Source organism: Oncorhynchus kisutch, linkage group LG6 (assembly GCF_002021735.2).
Source record: "Oncorhynchus kisutch isolate 150728-3 linkage group LG6, Okis_V2, whole genome shotgun sequence".
Taxonomy (NCBI): domain Eukaryota; kingdom Metazoa; phylum Chordata; class Actinopteri; order Salmoniformes; family Salmonidae; genus Oncorhynchus; species Oncorhynchus kisutch.
In genome coordinates, this window is record NC_034179.2 from 48140175 (window position 1) to 48153525 (window position 13351).

The window sequence follows — 13351 nt, forward strand, 5'->3', positions numbered from 1 at the left end:
TCTTTATTTTTTACTATTTTCTACATTGTAGAATAATAGTGAAGACATCAAAACTGTGAAATAACACATGGAATCATGTAGTAACCCAAAAAAGTGTTAAACAAATCAAAATATATGTTTTATTTTAGATTCTTCAAAGCAGCCACTCATTGCCTTGACAGCTCTGCACATTCTTGGCATTCTCTCAACCAGCTTCACCTGGAATGTTTTACCAACAGTCATGAAGGAGTTCCCACATATGCTGAGCACTTGTTGGCTGCTTTTCCTTCACTCTGCGGTCAAACTCATCCTAAACCATCTCAATTGTGTTGAGGTCAGGTGATTGTAGCGGCCAGGTTATCTGCAGCACTCAATCACTCTCCTTCTTGGTCAAATAGCCCTTACACAGCCTGATGGTCATTGAAAAACAAATGAGCGCCCACCAGGTGGGATGGCAGAATGCTGTGGTAGCCATGCTGGTTAAGTGTGCCTTGAATTCAAAATAAATCACAGACCGTGTCACCAGAAAAGCACCCCCACACATCCTCATCCATGCTTCACGGTGGGAACCACACATGCGGAGATAATCCGTTCATCTACTCTGCGTCTCACAAAGACAGCGGTTGAAACCAAAAATCTCAAATTTGGACTCGTCAGACCAAAGGACAGATTTCCACCGGTCTAATGTCCATTGCTCGTGTTTCTTGGCCCAAACTAGTCTCTTCTTCTTATTGGTGTCCTTTAGTAGTGGTTTCTTTGCAGCAACTCGACCATGAAGGCCTGATTCACGCAGTCTCTTCTGAACAGTTGATGTTGAGATGTTTCAGTTACTTGAACTCTGAAGCATTTATTTGGGCTGCAATTTCTGAGGCTGGTAACTCTAATGAATTTATCCTCTGCAGCAGAGGTAACTCTGGGTCTTCCATTCTTTAATGATGTTTTTTACAACTGCACTTGAAGAAACTTTCAAAGTTCGTGACATTTTCCAGATCGACTGACCTTCAAAGTATTGATGGACTGTCGTTTCTCTTTGCTTATTTGAGCTGTTCTTGTCATAATATGGACTTATATGGAATAGGGCTATCTTCTGTATACTACCTCTACCTTGTCACAAGACAACTGTTTGGCTCAAACGCATTAAGGAAACAAATTAACACCTGTTAATGGAAATGCAATACATAGGTGTCTGGCTAGACTGTAAACTCTCCTTCCAGACTCATATTAAACATCTCCAATCAAAAATCAAATCTAGAATAGGCTTCCTATTTCGCAACAAAGCCTCCTTTACTCACGCCGCCAAAATTACCCTAGTAAAACTGACTATCCTACCTATCCTCGACTTTGGCGATGTCATCTACAAAATAGCTTCTAACACTCTACTCAGCAAACTGGATGCAGTCTTTCACAGTGCCATCCGTTTTGTTACCAAATCACCTTACCCACCACTGCAACCTGTATGCTCTAGTCGGCTGGCCCTCGCTACATATTCGTCGCCAAACCCACTGGCTCCAGGTCATCTATAAGTATATGCTAGGTAAAGCTCTGTCTTATCTCAGTTCACTGGTCACGATAACAACACCCATCCGTAACACACGGTCCAGCAGGTATATCTCACTGATCATCCCCAAAGCCAACATCTCATTTGGCCGCCTTTCCTTCCAGATCTATTCGCTCCTATGGCGTATTTATTGCCTACCTCCTCATGCCTTTTGCACACACTGTATATAAACTTAATTTTTTCTACTGTGTCATTGATTTGTTTACTGTGTTATTGGCTTGTTTATTGTTTACTCCATGTGGAACTGTGTTGTTGTTTGTGTCACACTGCTTTGTTTTATCTTGTCCAGGTCGCAAATGAGAACTTGTTCTCAACTAGCCTACCTGGTTAAATAAAAGTGAAAAAAATTATAATAATTCCAGGTGACTACCTCATGAAGCTTGTTGAGAGAATGCCAAGAGTGTGCAAAGCTGTCATACTTTGAAGAATCTCAAATATAAAAAATAGTTTGATTTGTGTAACACTTTTTTGGTTACTACATGATTCCATGTGTCATTTCATAGTTTTGATGTCTTCACTATTATTCTACAATGTAGAAAATAGTAAAAATAAAAATAATCTGGATTGAGTAGGTGTGTCCAAACTTTTTGACTGGTACTGCATTTCTACGCTATATTGACATGCTGCTCCCCAGATGCTATCTGGTTTAACAGCTAAAGCTATTTCAAAAGGTACTATAATGACGGAGGTGCACCACTTACCTGGTACAGTCACCTGGATGATTTCTCCATCTGGGGGTTCCGTTTTAATCTTTTTCAAGGGAATACAATCTCCTGAAGGCCCTTAAAGAGTAACAATAAAAACAGTTCATTTGGCAGTGCTGCCTCCCAAATGGCACACTATATAGTGCATTACTTTGACCTGGGACCAAGGGGCTCTGGTCAAAAGTAGTGCACTATATAGGGAATATGGTTCGATCTGAGGTAAAGCTAGATCTTTCTCCCAGAATGTGTGACATTGGATTTTTATAGATGTGTTTCAAATGCTTTAAGTAAGTATGTTCTGTATCAGATGGCTTAAGTTTACATTTACGAATCCCAAGGGACAGTTAAAGAGTGGATATGCAAAATGAAACGTATTAGACTACTGTAAAAAGGAGTGCTAACCTGTGTTGACCTATTGGGTTTGCATGAAAGTATTACTATAGTATGCTATAGCATTGCCTTGTCACTAACCTGCTTCGCAGTCAGCCAATGGACTCACACAAGAGCTTGTAGATCTGAAAAGGAAAACAAATGCACAATTTCGATTATAACATAAATTCATTAGCATAGATAAATTATTGTGTGTCAGGGTATGGCCTTCCATTACCAGGTGATAGACATGTAGCATTCACTGAATGGCTCTATCAATATATTACAACGGGTTGAAACGTTTGTTTGTATTGTCTTCTGATCTTATTGTCCGTTATAGCTCTGGATGCAGATTGGCTAAATCAGGTGCGGAACAGATTTTTCTGATGATTCCAAATAACATCTTGCGTCACTACACCCTCTACATTACTGGCTAAGTCCTAGTATTTGTGTACAGACCTGCTGCTGTGAGGATTGGTGACCAGCTCCAGTGCAGCCGACGGGACCTGGAGGTTGTCAGGGAAACCGTCCTCAAAGGTGGAGTTTATGTCATGCTTCCCCTCCTCCTTGGCCACCTTACCAGCAGCTTTGTGACACAACATAACAGAATCAATCAGATCAATCAATCAGATCAGCCAAGATGGACTACAAGCTATTACAGCTAAACATCCATGGTATCAGAAGAAAAATAAGGACATACCATTGCTAAAAGGCATGCTAAGGGCTTCTTTAGAAATCAACAATGCAAGATGAAAAACATACTCAGTATTACCTGTGAAAATCCTTTCATCAAACATTCTGGAATGAGAACAGAGGGTTGTTATTGTTTATAAATGTGATTATTGATCATTGATAACAGTCAAGTAAGGAGGGCACCCTGTAGTAAACTGTTGGTGAACAACAGTGCACATGTCAACAAGGGAACTGAACAGACAACATGTCACGAGATTAAACAGACATCTCTACACGGTCTATATCTGGGCCATCTTGAATAAACAACAGTAACAACAACAAATATCAAAAACAAAGTCAGGAGTGTATCTCTCCTGGATAGAAATATGATCTTCAATCTGCTCTAATTGTATTAACATTAATGACATGCCCATGAAGCCTTGTGCATGGGCCATGCGCTGATACTGGTGTTAACTCAAACTAACCCTGTTGCCCAATCTACATTTATTTCATCAAATGGGTTGAATGACAGCGAGACTTTGGCTCAATATGCCAGAGAGCAGGAGGCACCATGCTGTGTGGTGTGCGGTGGTGGTTACCAGTCAGCGGGGCATTGTCTATTAGAGGAGGGCAGGGTATTTAACCGACAGATGGCCTGGTTTGACACTTCTGCCTTCATTGATTCAGTTTTCCAAATAGGAAATTAGAGATAGAAGAGATGCTGTGCCTTCTTTTGTGGTCCTCAAAAAGGATTGTTTTCATTAGGGAATGTTTCTTATTGGACAACTGCATTAGTTGTAGTTCTTCCCTGTTTCAGTAAATAAATAAAGAAATTGGGAGCCTAATGAACACAACCCTGGAATTATGTGTTATGCAGCCCTTATATGGGTGCACTACACACTACAGTGCAATCTCTTATTTTTGGAGGGAAGAATGAGAGAGAAAAATGACTTTTCCAGACTGATCTTAGATCAGTGTTTACCTTTTCACTACAAAGCGGACCCCGTGGCGCTCCTCCAGGATGCGTTTGAGTTTGGGTACTCCGTAGGTACAGGGCCTCTTGAAGGGGATTTTGTCTGGGATGCCAATTATCTCCATAGCCTCTGGGTCGCAGGCTATCTTCCGGTACGGCACTGGAACCATGTGGTCCAAGCCCAGGGCCTCCGCTGAAAATAAGGGGGTTGTCAGAAATCATTGACGGATTTCAATCATGAGGCCCTACAATGCGGTCTTAATAAGGGTATAACGTATGGATAGATTTATATGCAGTAATGACAGCTGGAAACTGACTAAACACAAGCATTCTATAGTAAAAAAAAAAATCTAAATTGTATAAGGGACGTTTTCACAGAGAATCTCCACTGAAAGTACTTTTTGGACTGGGACTAACCTTAATCTGGGTCCGGGAAACTGGAAAGTTGTTAAAACCCTAAAAGTGTTTGTTGCTAATGCCCTACAATAGGAAACCATGCTGAGAAATAGTGGTTGACCATCTCACCATAGCGACTGTTGAACAGGATCTGCACACATTCTCTCAGTGTGTTGATGTCCTCTGTCTCTCGAATGAACGAATCCCATTTTTCTGTTGAGCGCAAAAGAGAATAACGTAAACATTAAAAAATAGGTGAAGAAAAATAGTTCTTCAATCTGTATGTGTACTTTCCACATGTACACTGAGGGTTTTCTTCTAAATCAAAAAGGGGCTTTGGTGGTGGTTATCAAGGTTGGGGTCAAATCCAAATCAATTTGAAATTCCTATTCAATTATTGAATTCAATCATGAAGTGGAAAATGTACCTGGAAATCAATTCGGATTTCAAAAATGTTCAAGTTATGGAATTGAAATTCTATTTGAATTGTAAAAAATTAGATCTTTGGAATTGAATTGGAATTCAATATTTGTATATTTCCCAGTTAATGGAAAGAATGCACTTAGTATCAACAACTGACTACAGGATTTGTTTTATATAATTTTAACTGCTATTCCTATATTTCCAGTTTAGCTAGGCTGTCTGAACAATTACATTATCAGCCTGACGGAATTGAATTTGTGGAATAATATTGAATTTGGAATTACATTTTACCTAAACATTGGAATGGGATTTACAGGTATAAGGAATTAAATTATAATATAATTTGTGGCTCTGGGAAAGTAGATAAAGGACCTAAGTGCCAAAATATCCCTTAAAGTTAACACTGAATGCGTTTTACCAACCCCAAAATGTATTTCTAAAAATATACTGTATGGCCTGAGACGGCCCACCCAATAATTTACTATGTAGAATAAACTCTGACAAAGTCGAATGAGAAAATAATTCAAATCAGACTTCCGCAACAACTTAAGAGTATGACACGCTAGCATAAACTTCACACTGTTTTGGTCTGGCAGCTATCATGTTCCAGCAGCATGAAGCACAACTGTGCACATGTGCAGATACTCTGTGTGAGTGCACTGTTTTGCTTCACTCTAATCTGCAATATCTTTTGGTAATGCCATACCACTGTGTAAAATGTAAAAAATAATATGAAATCAAAGTTGAACAAATTAAAAACTATAATTCTCAATCATGTCATACAACAAAGGAGAGAAGTCTATAGCGTGAGGGAAAAACCATTGGTTTTTAATAAACTGCAATGTGGGATTCACATGAAAAAAAGAGCCATTAAGTGAGCCGACAAGTCATTCTCTAAGACCACATTTGAGAGATTGTCTATACCCGGATGTAGAGTATATGTATTGTCTGTCAGGGGGGTGGGGTGAGATGCACAAAGACCTCTTTAAAAAAAAAAAAAATCACACTACTGGGCAGAGTCAAACTGAGCTAAGCTGTACCTGTTACACATCCACCATAGATGCTACATCCATGAACAATGTGAATGGAAAATATCTGAGACAGCACAAACGGGTTGGTGAGAAAAGTATGTGGCCTACAGGCCTACTGTCTGTGTCCAGTTCCAGTTCAAGCCTACCTGACTTCTCATGTACGAGGGAAAACAGGAGGCGCTTGGAGACGTGGATGCTGGGAGGACTCTGGCCCAACTCCCCTTGGAGTACTATCCGCAAAATGCCAGAAATTAAACATTGATAAACATACTCACAAGCGTAGCATCAAAAGCACATTTTAAAGCCTATTTAAAGCCATTAAATTATGCTTTCAAGGCCAAGCAAATTTTGAAAAATGAAAATGTCCATAATCAAAAGTGATTCTCGATCAAATAAATTATGTGAAATGACAGCCAGTAGTATAACCACTAGCAAAAATGACAGGGAGAATAGTAACCCTGCCAAATTAATTAAATTACAGAGACAGAAAATGAACGGTGACTCAAAATGGTGAAGGGTTTGTCAGTAGTAACCTGGATGTCCATCATCTGCTACCTCAGCAACAGCTTCTTCCTGTGGGGTCACGTTATATATTTTACCATTGTCAGAACTGTCCTTGGCGGCCGTCCCTTTCTCCGCCCCTGCCACCCAGGCCCCCAGGCGGTCTTTGTCCAGGTTGAGGAGGGACGCGGGCTTGAGGTCCAGCTTGCCATCAGGGTGCGGCAGGGAGGACATGGGCATGCCATACAAGAAGCTGTGGAGCATGGAGTTGCTGGCCGAGACTGATGCGGTGGACAATTCCTGGGCGGTGGAGGCAGGCTTGGAGGCTGGGCCGTGTTTGGCTAGGATCTTGGTGGTGCCCGAGAAGGAGTTGTGGTTGCTGACATTGCCGGCACTGGACTTAGTCTCGCGCAAAGGCGACTCCGTTCCCCTATAAACAGATGATGAAGAAGAAGGAAACAGGAGAAGATAAAGCTGTGTGTCAATAACAAGACCAACCCTGGATCAATCCTAATTATGCTGCCTTACTTCTGCCATTTATGCAGGTACGTCATGAAGTACTGTATGGAGTGAGATCACCTTTTGACAGTGAAGTAGATGCGGTTGCTCTGCTCCAGGATCTTCATTAAGGTCTTGGTGTTATACTCAGCAGGTTTCCTCAGGGCGATCCCCTCAGGCAGGCCGTGGGCCACCACAGAGCTGGGGTCCTTCAGGATCCACTCATAAGGCACAGGGACTAGGCTATTGCTCTTCCCAACAGCCTCACCTGGAAAATTATCACATACATACAGCATGTCAAATGTCTGTAAATGGCAACATTCCATGTCTTGTCAGAAACATGCTTTCTGTTGTGAGATGCTAAAAATTAGAAAAGGACATGTCAAATGACTGACACATGCACACGCACGTTCACCTATAATATATACACTGCTGCTTCTATTGTTATTATTACTGGGTCGTTCCACTAATTCGGTGCCTTTTGAGAAGTGTAACATAGTCAAATGTTTTTTTGATTTCACCTAATTTAAAAATGATGTCAACATCATAAAAACTATTAGTTATCCCCATCTCAAAAAAAACTATATTAAGTTCCAATTATGTGCCAAAGAAAGTTACAGGGTTGACAGTAACAAGGTTGATGATTTCATCTTAAATCAGCCATAAAACCCCCTTGTGGCAGGAGGAATGGAAGCTTGCTGTGTGCAACAGGAAGTGGCAATTGAATGCAAGCTCCACCTGCTTTTACACTATGATTTGACTATTAGATGTTCAATGTTTCTTTAGATTTTTTTATTTTTTTTACAGGAATAGTTCCACAATAATAAATGAGAGTTTAGTTCACATAAGAGGGTTGACCTTAAAATGAGGGACAGACGTAAATGAATTACTAAGCACATGAAATAAAATGTGTAAAACAGTCCAGCGAAATGCTTACTTACAAGCTGCATTATTGAGAAACAGCTTGTAAGCAAGCATTTCGCTGGACTGTTTTACGGTTGCACCCTGTACACGAGACAAATAAAGTTTGATTTGACAATAGAAAAACATTCAATCGCGTGTCAGAAATAGGATTTTAGTTATGAGAAGGTAGAGATTAGAAAAGGAACGTTTCATCTGAAACTTCATTGCATGTCAATTTACTGTAAATATTAACATTCAATCATGTGTTTGACATTTGATTTCAATTATGAGAAGGTAGAAATTAGGAAGTGAAATTAGAAAATAGAAATAATTCCGATAGCGCAGGCCTAAAAAAATTATATCTTTGTTTGGCGAGGTATGTTGAAGCCCTTACTGTAAAGCACACTGAAGACTTCCTCCACCATTTTCCTCAAGACAAAGATGTTAGAGTGGGCATCTGTTGACGCCCTTTGTTTGCCGAGCCCGCCCTCTTTACCAAGCTTGCTGAATTCACTCTCCTGGACTTTGGCATGGGCATTCACTGTGGTCAGCCCTTGCAGACAGTGCACCCCTGAAAGAATCAAGCATGAGAAACTAAAGGCATACAGTGAGGGAAAAAAGTATTTGATCCCCTGCTGATTTTGTATGTTTGCCCACTGACAAAGAAATGATCAGTCTATAATTGTAAAGGTAGGTTTACTTGAACAGTGAGACAGAATAACACAAAAAAAGCCAGAAAAACACGTCAAAAATATTATAAATTGATTTGTATTTTAATGAGAAAAATAAGTATTTGACCCCTCTGCAAAACATGACTTAGCACTTGTTGGCAATCACAGAGGTCACACATTTCTTGTAGTTGGCCACCAGGTTTGCACACATCTCAGGAGGGATTTTGTCCCACTCCTCTTTGCAGATATTCTCCAAATCATTAAGGTTTCGAGGCTGACGTTTGGCAACTCGAACCTTAACTCCCTCCACAGATTTTCTATGGGATTAAGGTCTGGAGACTGGCTAGGCCACTCCAGGACCTTAATGTGCTTTTTCTTGAGCCACTCCTTTGTTGCCTTGGCCGTGAGTTTTGGGTCATTGTCATTCTGGAATACCCATCCATGACCCATTTTCAATGCCCTGGCTGAGGGAAGGAGGTTCTCACCGAAGATTTGACGGTACATGGCCCTGTCCATCGCCCCTTTGATGCGGTGAAGTTGTCCTTTCCCCTTAGCAGAAAAACACCCACAAGGCATAATGTTTCCACCTCCATGTTTGACGGTGGGGATGTTGTTCTTGGGGTCAGAGGCAGCATTCTTCCTCCTCCAAACACGGAGAGTTGAGTTGATGCCAAAGAGCTCCATTTTGGTCTCATCTGACCACAACACTTTCACCCAGTTGTTCTCTGAATCATTCAGATGTTCATTGGCAAACTTCAGACGGGCATGTATATGTGCTTTCTTGAGCAGGGGGACCTTGCGGGCTCTGCAGGATTTCAGTCCTTCACGGCGTAGTGTTACCAATTGTTTTCTTGGTGACTATGGTCCCAGCTGCCTTGAGATCATTGACAAGATCCTCCCGTGTAGTTCTGGGCTGATTCCTCACCGTTCTCATGATCATTGCAACTCCACGAGGTGAGATCTTGCACGGAGCCCCAGGCCGAGGGAGATTGACAGTTCTTTTGTGTTTCTTCCATTTGCGAATAATCGCACCAATTGTTGTCACCTTCTCACCAAGCTGCTTGGCGATGGTCTTGTAGCCCATTCCAGCCTTGTATAGGTCTACAATCTTGTCCCTGACATCCTTGGAGAGTTCTTTGGTCTTGGCCATGGTGGAGAGATTGGAATCTGATTGATTGATTGATTGCGTCTGTGGACAGGTGTCTTTTATACAGGTAACAAGCTGAGATTAGGAGCACTCCCTTTAAGAGTGTGCTCCTAATCTCAGCTCTTTACCTGTATAAAAGACACCTGGGAGCCAGAAATCTTTCTGATTGAGAGGGGGTCAAATACTCATTTCCATCATTAAAATGCAAATCAATTTATAACATTTTTGACATGCGTTTTACTGAATTTTGTTGTTGTTATTCTGTCTCTCACTGTTCAAATAAACCTACCATTAAAAGTATAGACTAATTTCTTCGTCAGTGGGCAAACGTACAAAATCAGCAGGGGATCAAATACTTTTCCCCTCACTGTACATCTCCACTATTCACCTTGCCAGTTTAACTCAAAGTTGGGCTATTCTAGTTCTCAATTGCTTTAGAATTGATTGATAGATTTATTTATCAGTAAAAAAATATATACATATTTACACAGATTTTTTTTTTACTTGACTGGGATTGCACAATAAAGTCAGAGACTTATTTCCATTGTGGTCCCATTTTTTTTAAGTATATAGATACATTCAGTGTACAGTTACATGGATAGAGACACATTACAGAGATACAAACAATAAAAATGGTTCAACACTCCGGATAAGAGCAAATGCTAAATGACTCAAATGTAAATGTAAAACTAGAGATTGAATTACTTAAATAAGACAAAACCTTTTTAGGCTCAGATAAAAAAAAAAAACTAAGTTCAACTCCAAGACAAAAGCAGGACCTGTGAGGAAAATGTTGTAGCAATTGTGCTCCAAGTGAAAAATGTAGCCATATCGTGTTATGTGATTTGGGCAAATTATACCCGATTCAGCTTTTTTGCCCAGTACACAGCGAAGCACTCACTGCAAAACTTGTGGAAGTCTGTTTGTATTTCCCTCCGTGAGTTGAGGAAAGCTCTTCCCTTTTCTGTTCCCACGGCGATCACGCTGTCCTCGTGCACTGTGACGCAAGCCACTTCGGCATTGAGCTTTGACATGGCTGTACACTGGAACACAGGTTAAAAGACAAGGTCATAGGGTACCTTCTCAAGCAAGACTAAAGCTGTGTTCGAAAACCCATACTAACAAACTGTATACTACATATTTAATGAGTATATACTACATACTATCAGTTAATTTTAGTATACTGTAAATGAACGGTATCATTTCAGTTGAGTGTACTAGCACTTCGCCTTTCTACCAGAAGTAGATGCTGTTGCTATGCAACTTCTTGCTAGATTGTTAACATAGCGGACAAATTACTAGCTAGACATCTTACGACTTCAATAACAATGTCCATTGAGAAGGCATAACGACTATACCACTTAACTAAGCTAAGAATGACGTGAATAATCAAGTCACTAAATGGTGGGTCGTTAGATAGCATATAGTTAATATACTGTCAAGTTTGATGTGTTAGTAGCCAACTAACGTTAGTTAGCTAGCTAACATTTCGGTATATAAAAGCAACTGCAGAAATTATATGCTATGTAGTTTGTAAGGCTAGTGTAGCTAACAAATTGTCAGCCACCATAACGTGTAACTTATTTGAAAAGTCATTACATTGCTCAACAGTTGTCATAATTAGTTAAAGCAATGGATGTGAATACGCCGTCGTCGGACTTCGGCAGTATATTTTCCTCAATTTTATTCAAATCTGAAAATTTTGTGAATCCACACCCATTTTCTGAATAATTACATTATGGGCCCTAAGAGCCTGGAAATAGTGTCCACTCCTTGTATACTTCGTATTTTGGCGAATGTAGTACATCTTTTGGCATACTACTAACATCCATACTATGACCAATAAGCATACTACATACTCAATTTACATCACAAATAGAATGTTTAGGATGAGTATTCGAACACAGCTTCAGAGTGAATACAGAAAAACATTTCCTAGTGTTACTGTGAGGCTCAAAGTACACTTAATCAACATTTAGAATATTGTTCTATTCAATGAATCTTCTTCCGACTTCTTACAATCCCTAGCCATTTTTGCTGTCTAAAAACTTTTGGTTGTATTTGCATGTACACATATTTAACTATATTACACAGTGGTTCACTTCACAATGTTTTCTGACGCCAATTTGTTTTTAAATATACACTGCTCAAAAAATAAAGGGAACACTTAAACAACACAATGTAACTCCAAGTCAATCACACTTCTGTGAAATCAAACTGTCCACTTGGGAATCAACACTGATTGACAAATTTCACATGGAAATTATAGGCAATTAGCCAGACACCCCCAATAAAGGTGTGGTTCTGCAGGCGGTGACCACAGACCACTTCTCAGTTCCTATGCTTCCTGACTGATGTTTTGGTCACTTTTGAATGCTGGCGGTGCTTTCACTCTAGTGGTAGCATGAGACGGAGTCTACAACCCACACAAGTGGCTCAGGTAGTGCAGCTCATCCAGGATGGAACATCAATGCGAGCTGTGGCAAGAAGGTTTGCTGTGTCTGCCAGCGTAGTGTCCAGAGCATGGAGGCGCTACCAGGAGACAGGCCAGTACATCAGGAGACGTGGAGGAGGCCGTAGGAGGGCAACAACCCTGCAGCAGGACCGCTACCTCTGCCTTTGTGCAAGGAGGAGCAGGAGGAGCACTGCCAGAGCCCTGCAAAATGACCTCCAGCATGCCACAAATGTGCATGTGTCTGCTCAAACTATCAGAAACAGACTCCATGAGGGTGGTATGAGGGCCCGACGTCCACAGGTGGGAGTTGTGCTTACAGCCCAACACCGTGCAGGACGTTTGGCATATGCCAGAGAACACCAAGATTGGCAAATTCGCCACCGACGCCCTGTGCTCTTCACAGATGTAAGCAGGTTCACACTGAGCACATGTGACAGACGTGACAGTCGGGAGACGCTGTGGAGAACGTTCTGCTGCCTGCAACATCCTCCAGCATGACCGGTTTGGCGGTGGGTCAGTCATGGTGTGGGGTGGCATTTCTTTGGGGGGCCGCACAGCCCTCCATGTGCTCGCCAGAGGTAGCCTGACTGCCATTAGGTACCGAGATGAGATCCTCAGACCCCTTGTGAGACCATATGCTGGTGCGGTTGGCCCTGGGTTCCTCCTAATGCAAGGCAATGCTAGACCCCATGTGGCTGGAGTGTGTCAGCAGTTCCTTCAAGAGGAAGGCATTGATGCTATGGACTGGCCCGCCCATTCCCCAGACCTGAATCCAATTGAGCACATCTGGGACATCATGTCTCGCTCCATCCACAAACGGCACGTTGCACCACAGACTGTCCAGGAGTTGCCGGATGCTTTAGTCCAGGTCTGGGAGGATATCCCTCAGGAGACCATCCGCCATCTCATCAGGAGCATGCCCAGGCATTGTAGAGAGGTCATACAGGCAAGTGGAGGCCACACGCACTACTGAGCCTCATTTTGACTTGTTTTAAGGACATTACATCAAAGTTGGATCAGCCTGTAGTGTGGTTTTCCACTTTAATTTTGAGTGGGACTCCAAATCCAGAC

General features: G+C 41.5%; 1 protein-coding gene across 9 annotated transcripts in view; it reads right to left on the reverse strand.

The window, feature by feature from the left end:
- Positions 1 to 13351, reverse strand: part of LOC109892930 (general transcription factor II-I repeat domain-containing protein 1) — a 50061-nt gene that overhangs the window by 21323 nt on the left and 15387 nt on the right. For 5 of the 9 annotated variants that reach the window (XM_031826826.1, XM_031826823.1, XM_031826825.1 and 2 more), the window contains exons 3-13: positions 10727 to 10868; positions 8402 to 8578; positions 7186 to 7372; positions 6639 to 7036; positions 6252 to 6335; positions 4781 to 4864; positions 4265 to 4448; positions 3383 to 3408; positions 3070 to 3196; positions 2713 to 2756; positions 2239 to 2319 (exon numbers count right to left, since the gene is read on the reverse strand). In XM_031826826.1, the coding sequence (XP_031682686.1) occupies positions 2239 to 2319; positions 2713 to 2756; positions 3070 to 3196; positions 3383 to 3408; positions 4265 to 4448; positions 4781 to 4864; positions 6252 to 6335; positions 6639 to 7036; positions 7186 to 7372; positions 8402 to 8578; positions 10727 to 10868 (1534 nt within the window). The remainder of the gene's footprint in view (positions 1 to 2238; positions 2320 to 2712; positions 2757 to 3069; positions 3197 to 3382; positions 3409 to 4264; positions 4449 to 4780; positions 4865 to 6251; positions 6336 to 6638; positions 7037 to 7185; positions 7373 to 8401; positions 8579 to 10726; positions 10869 to 13351) is intronic. The other 4 variants (XM_031826828.1, XM_031826827.1, XM_031826829.1 and 1 more) reach the window with 1 other exon arrangement.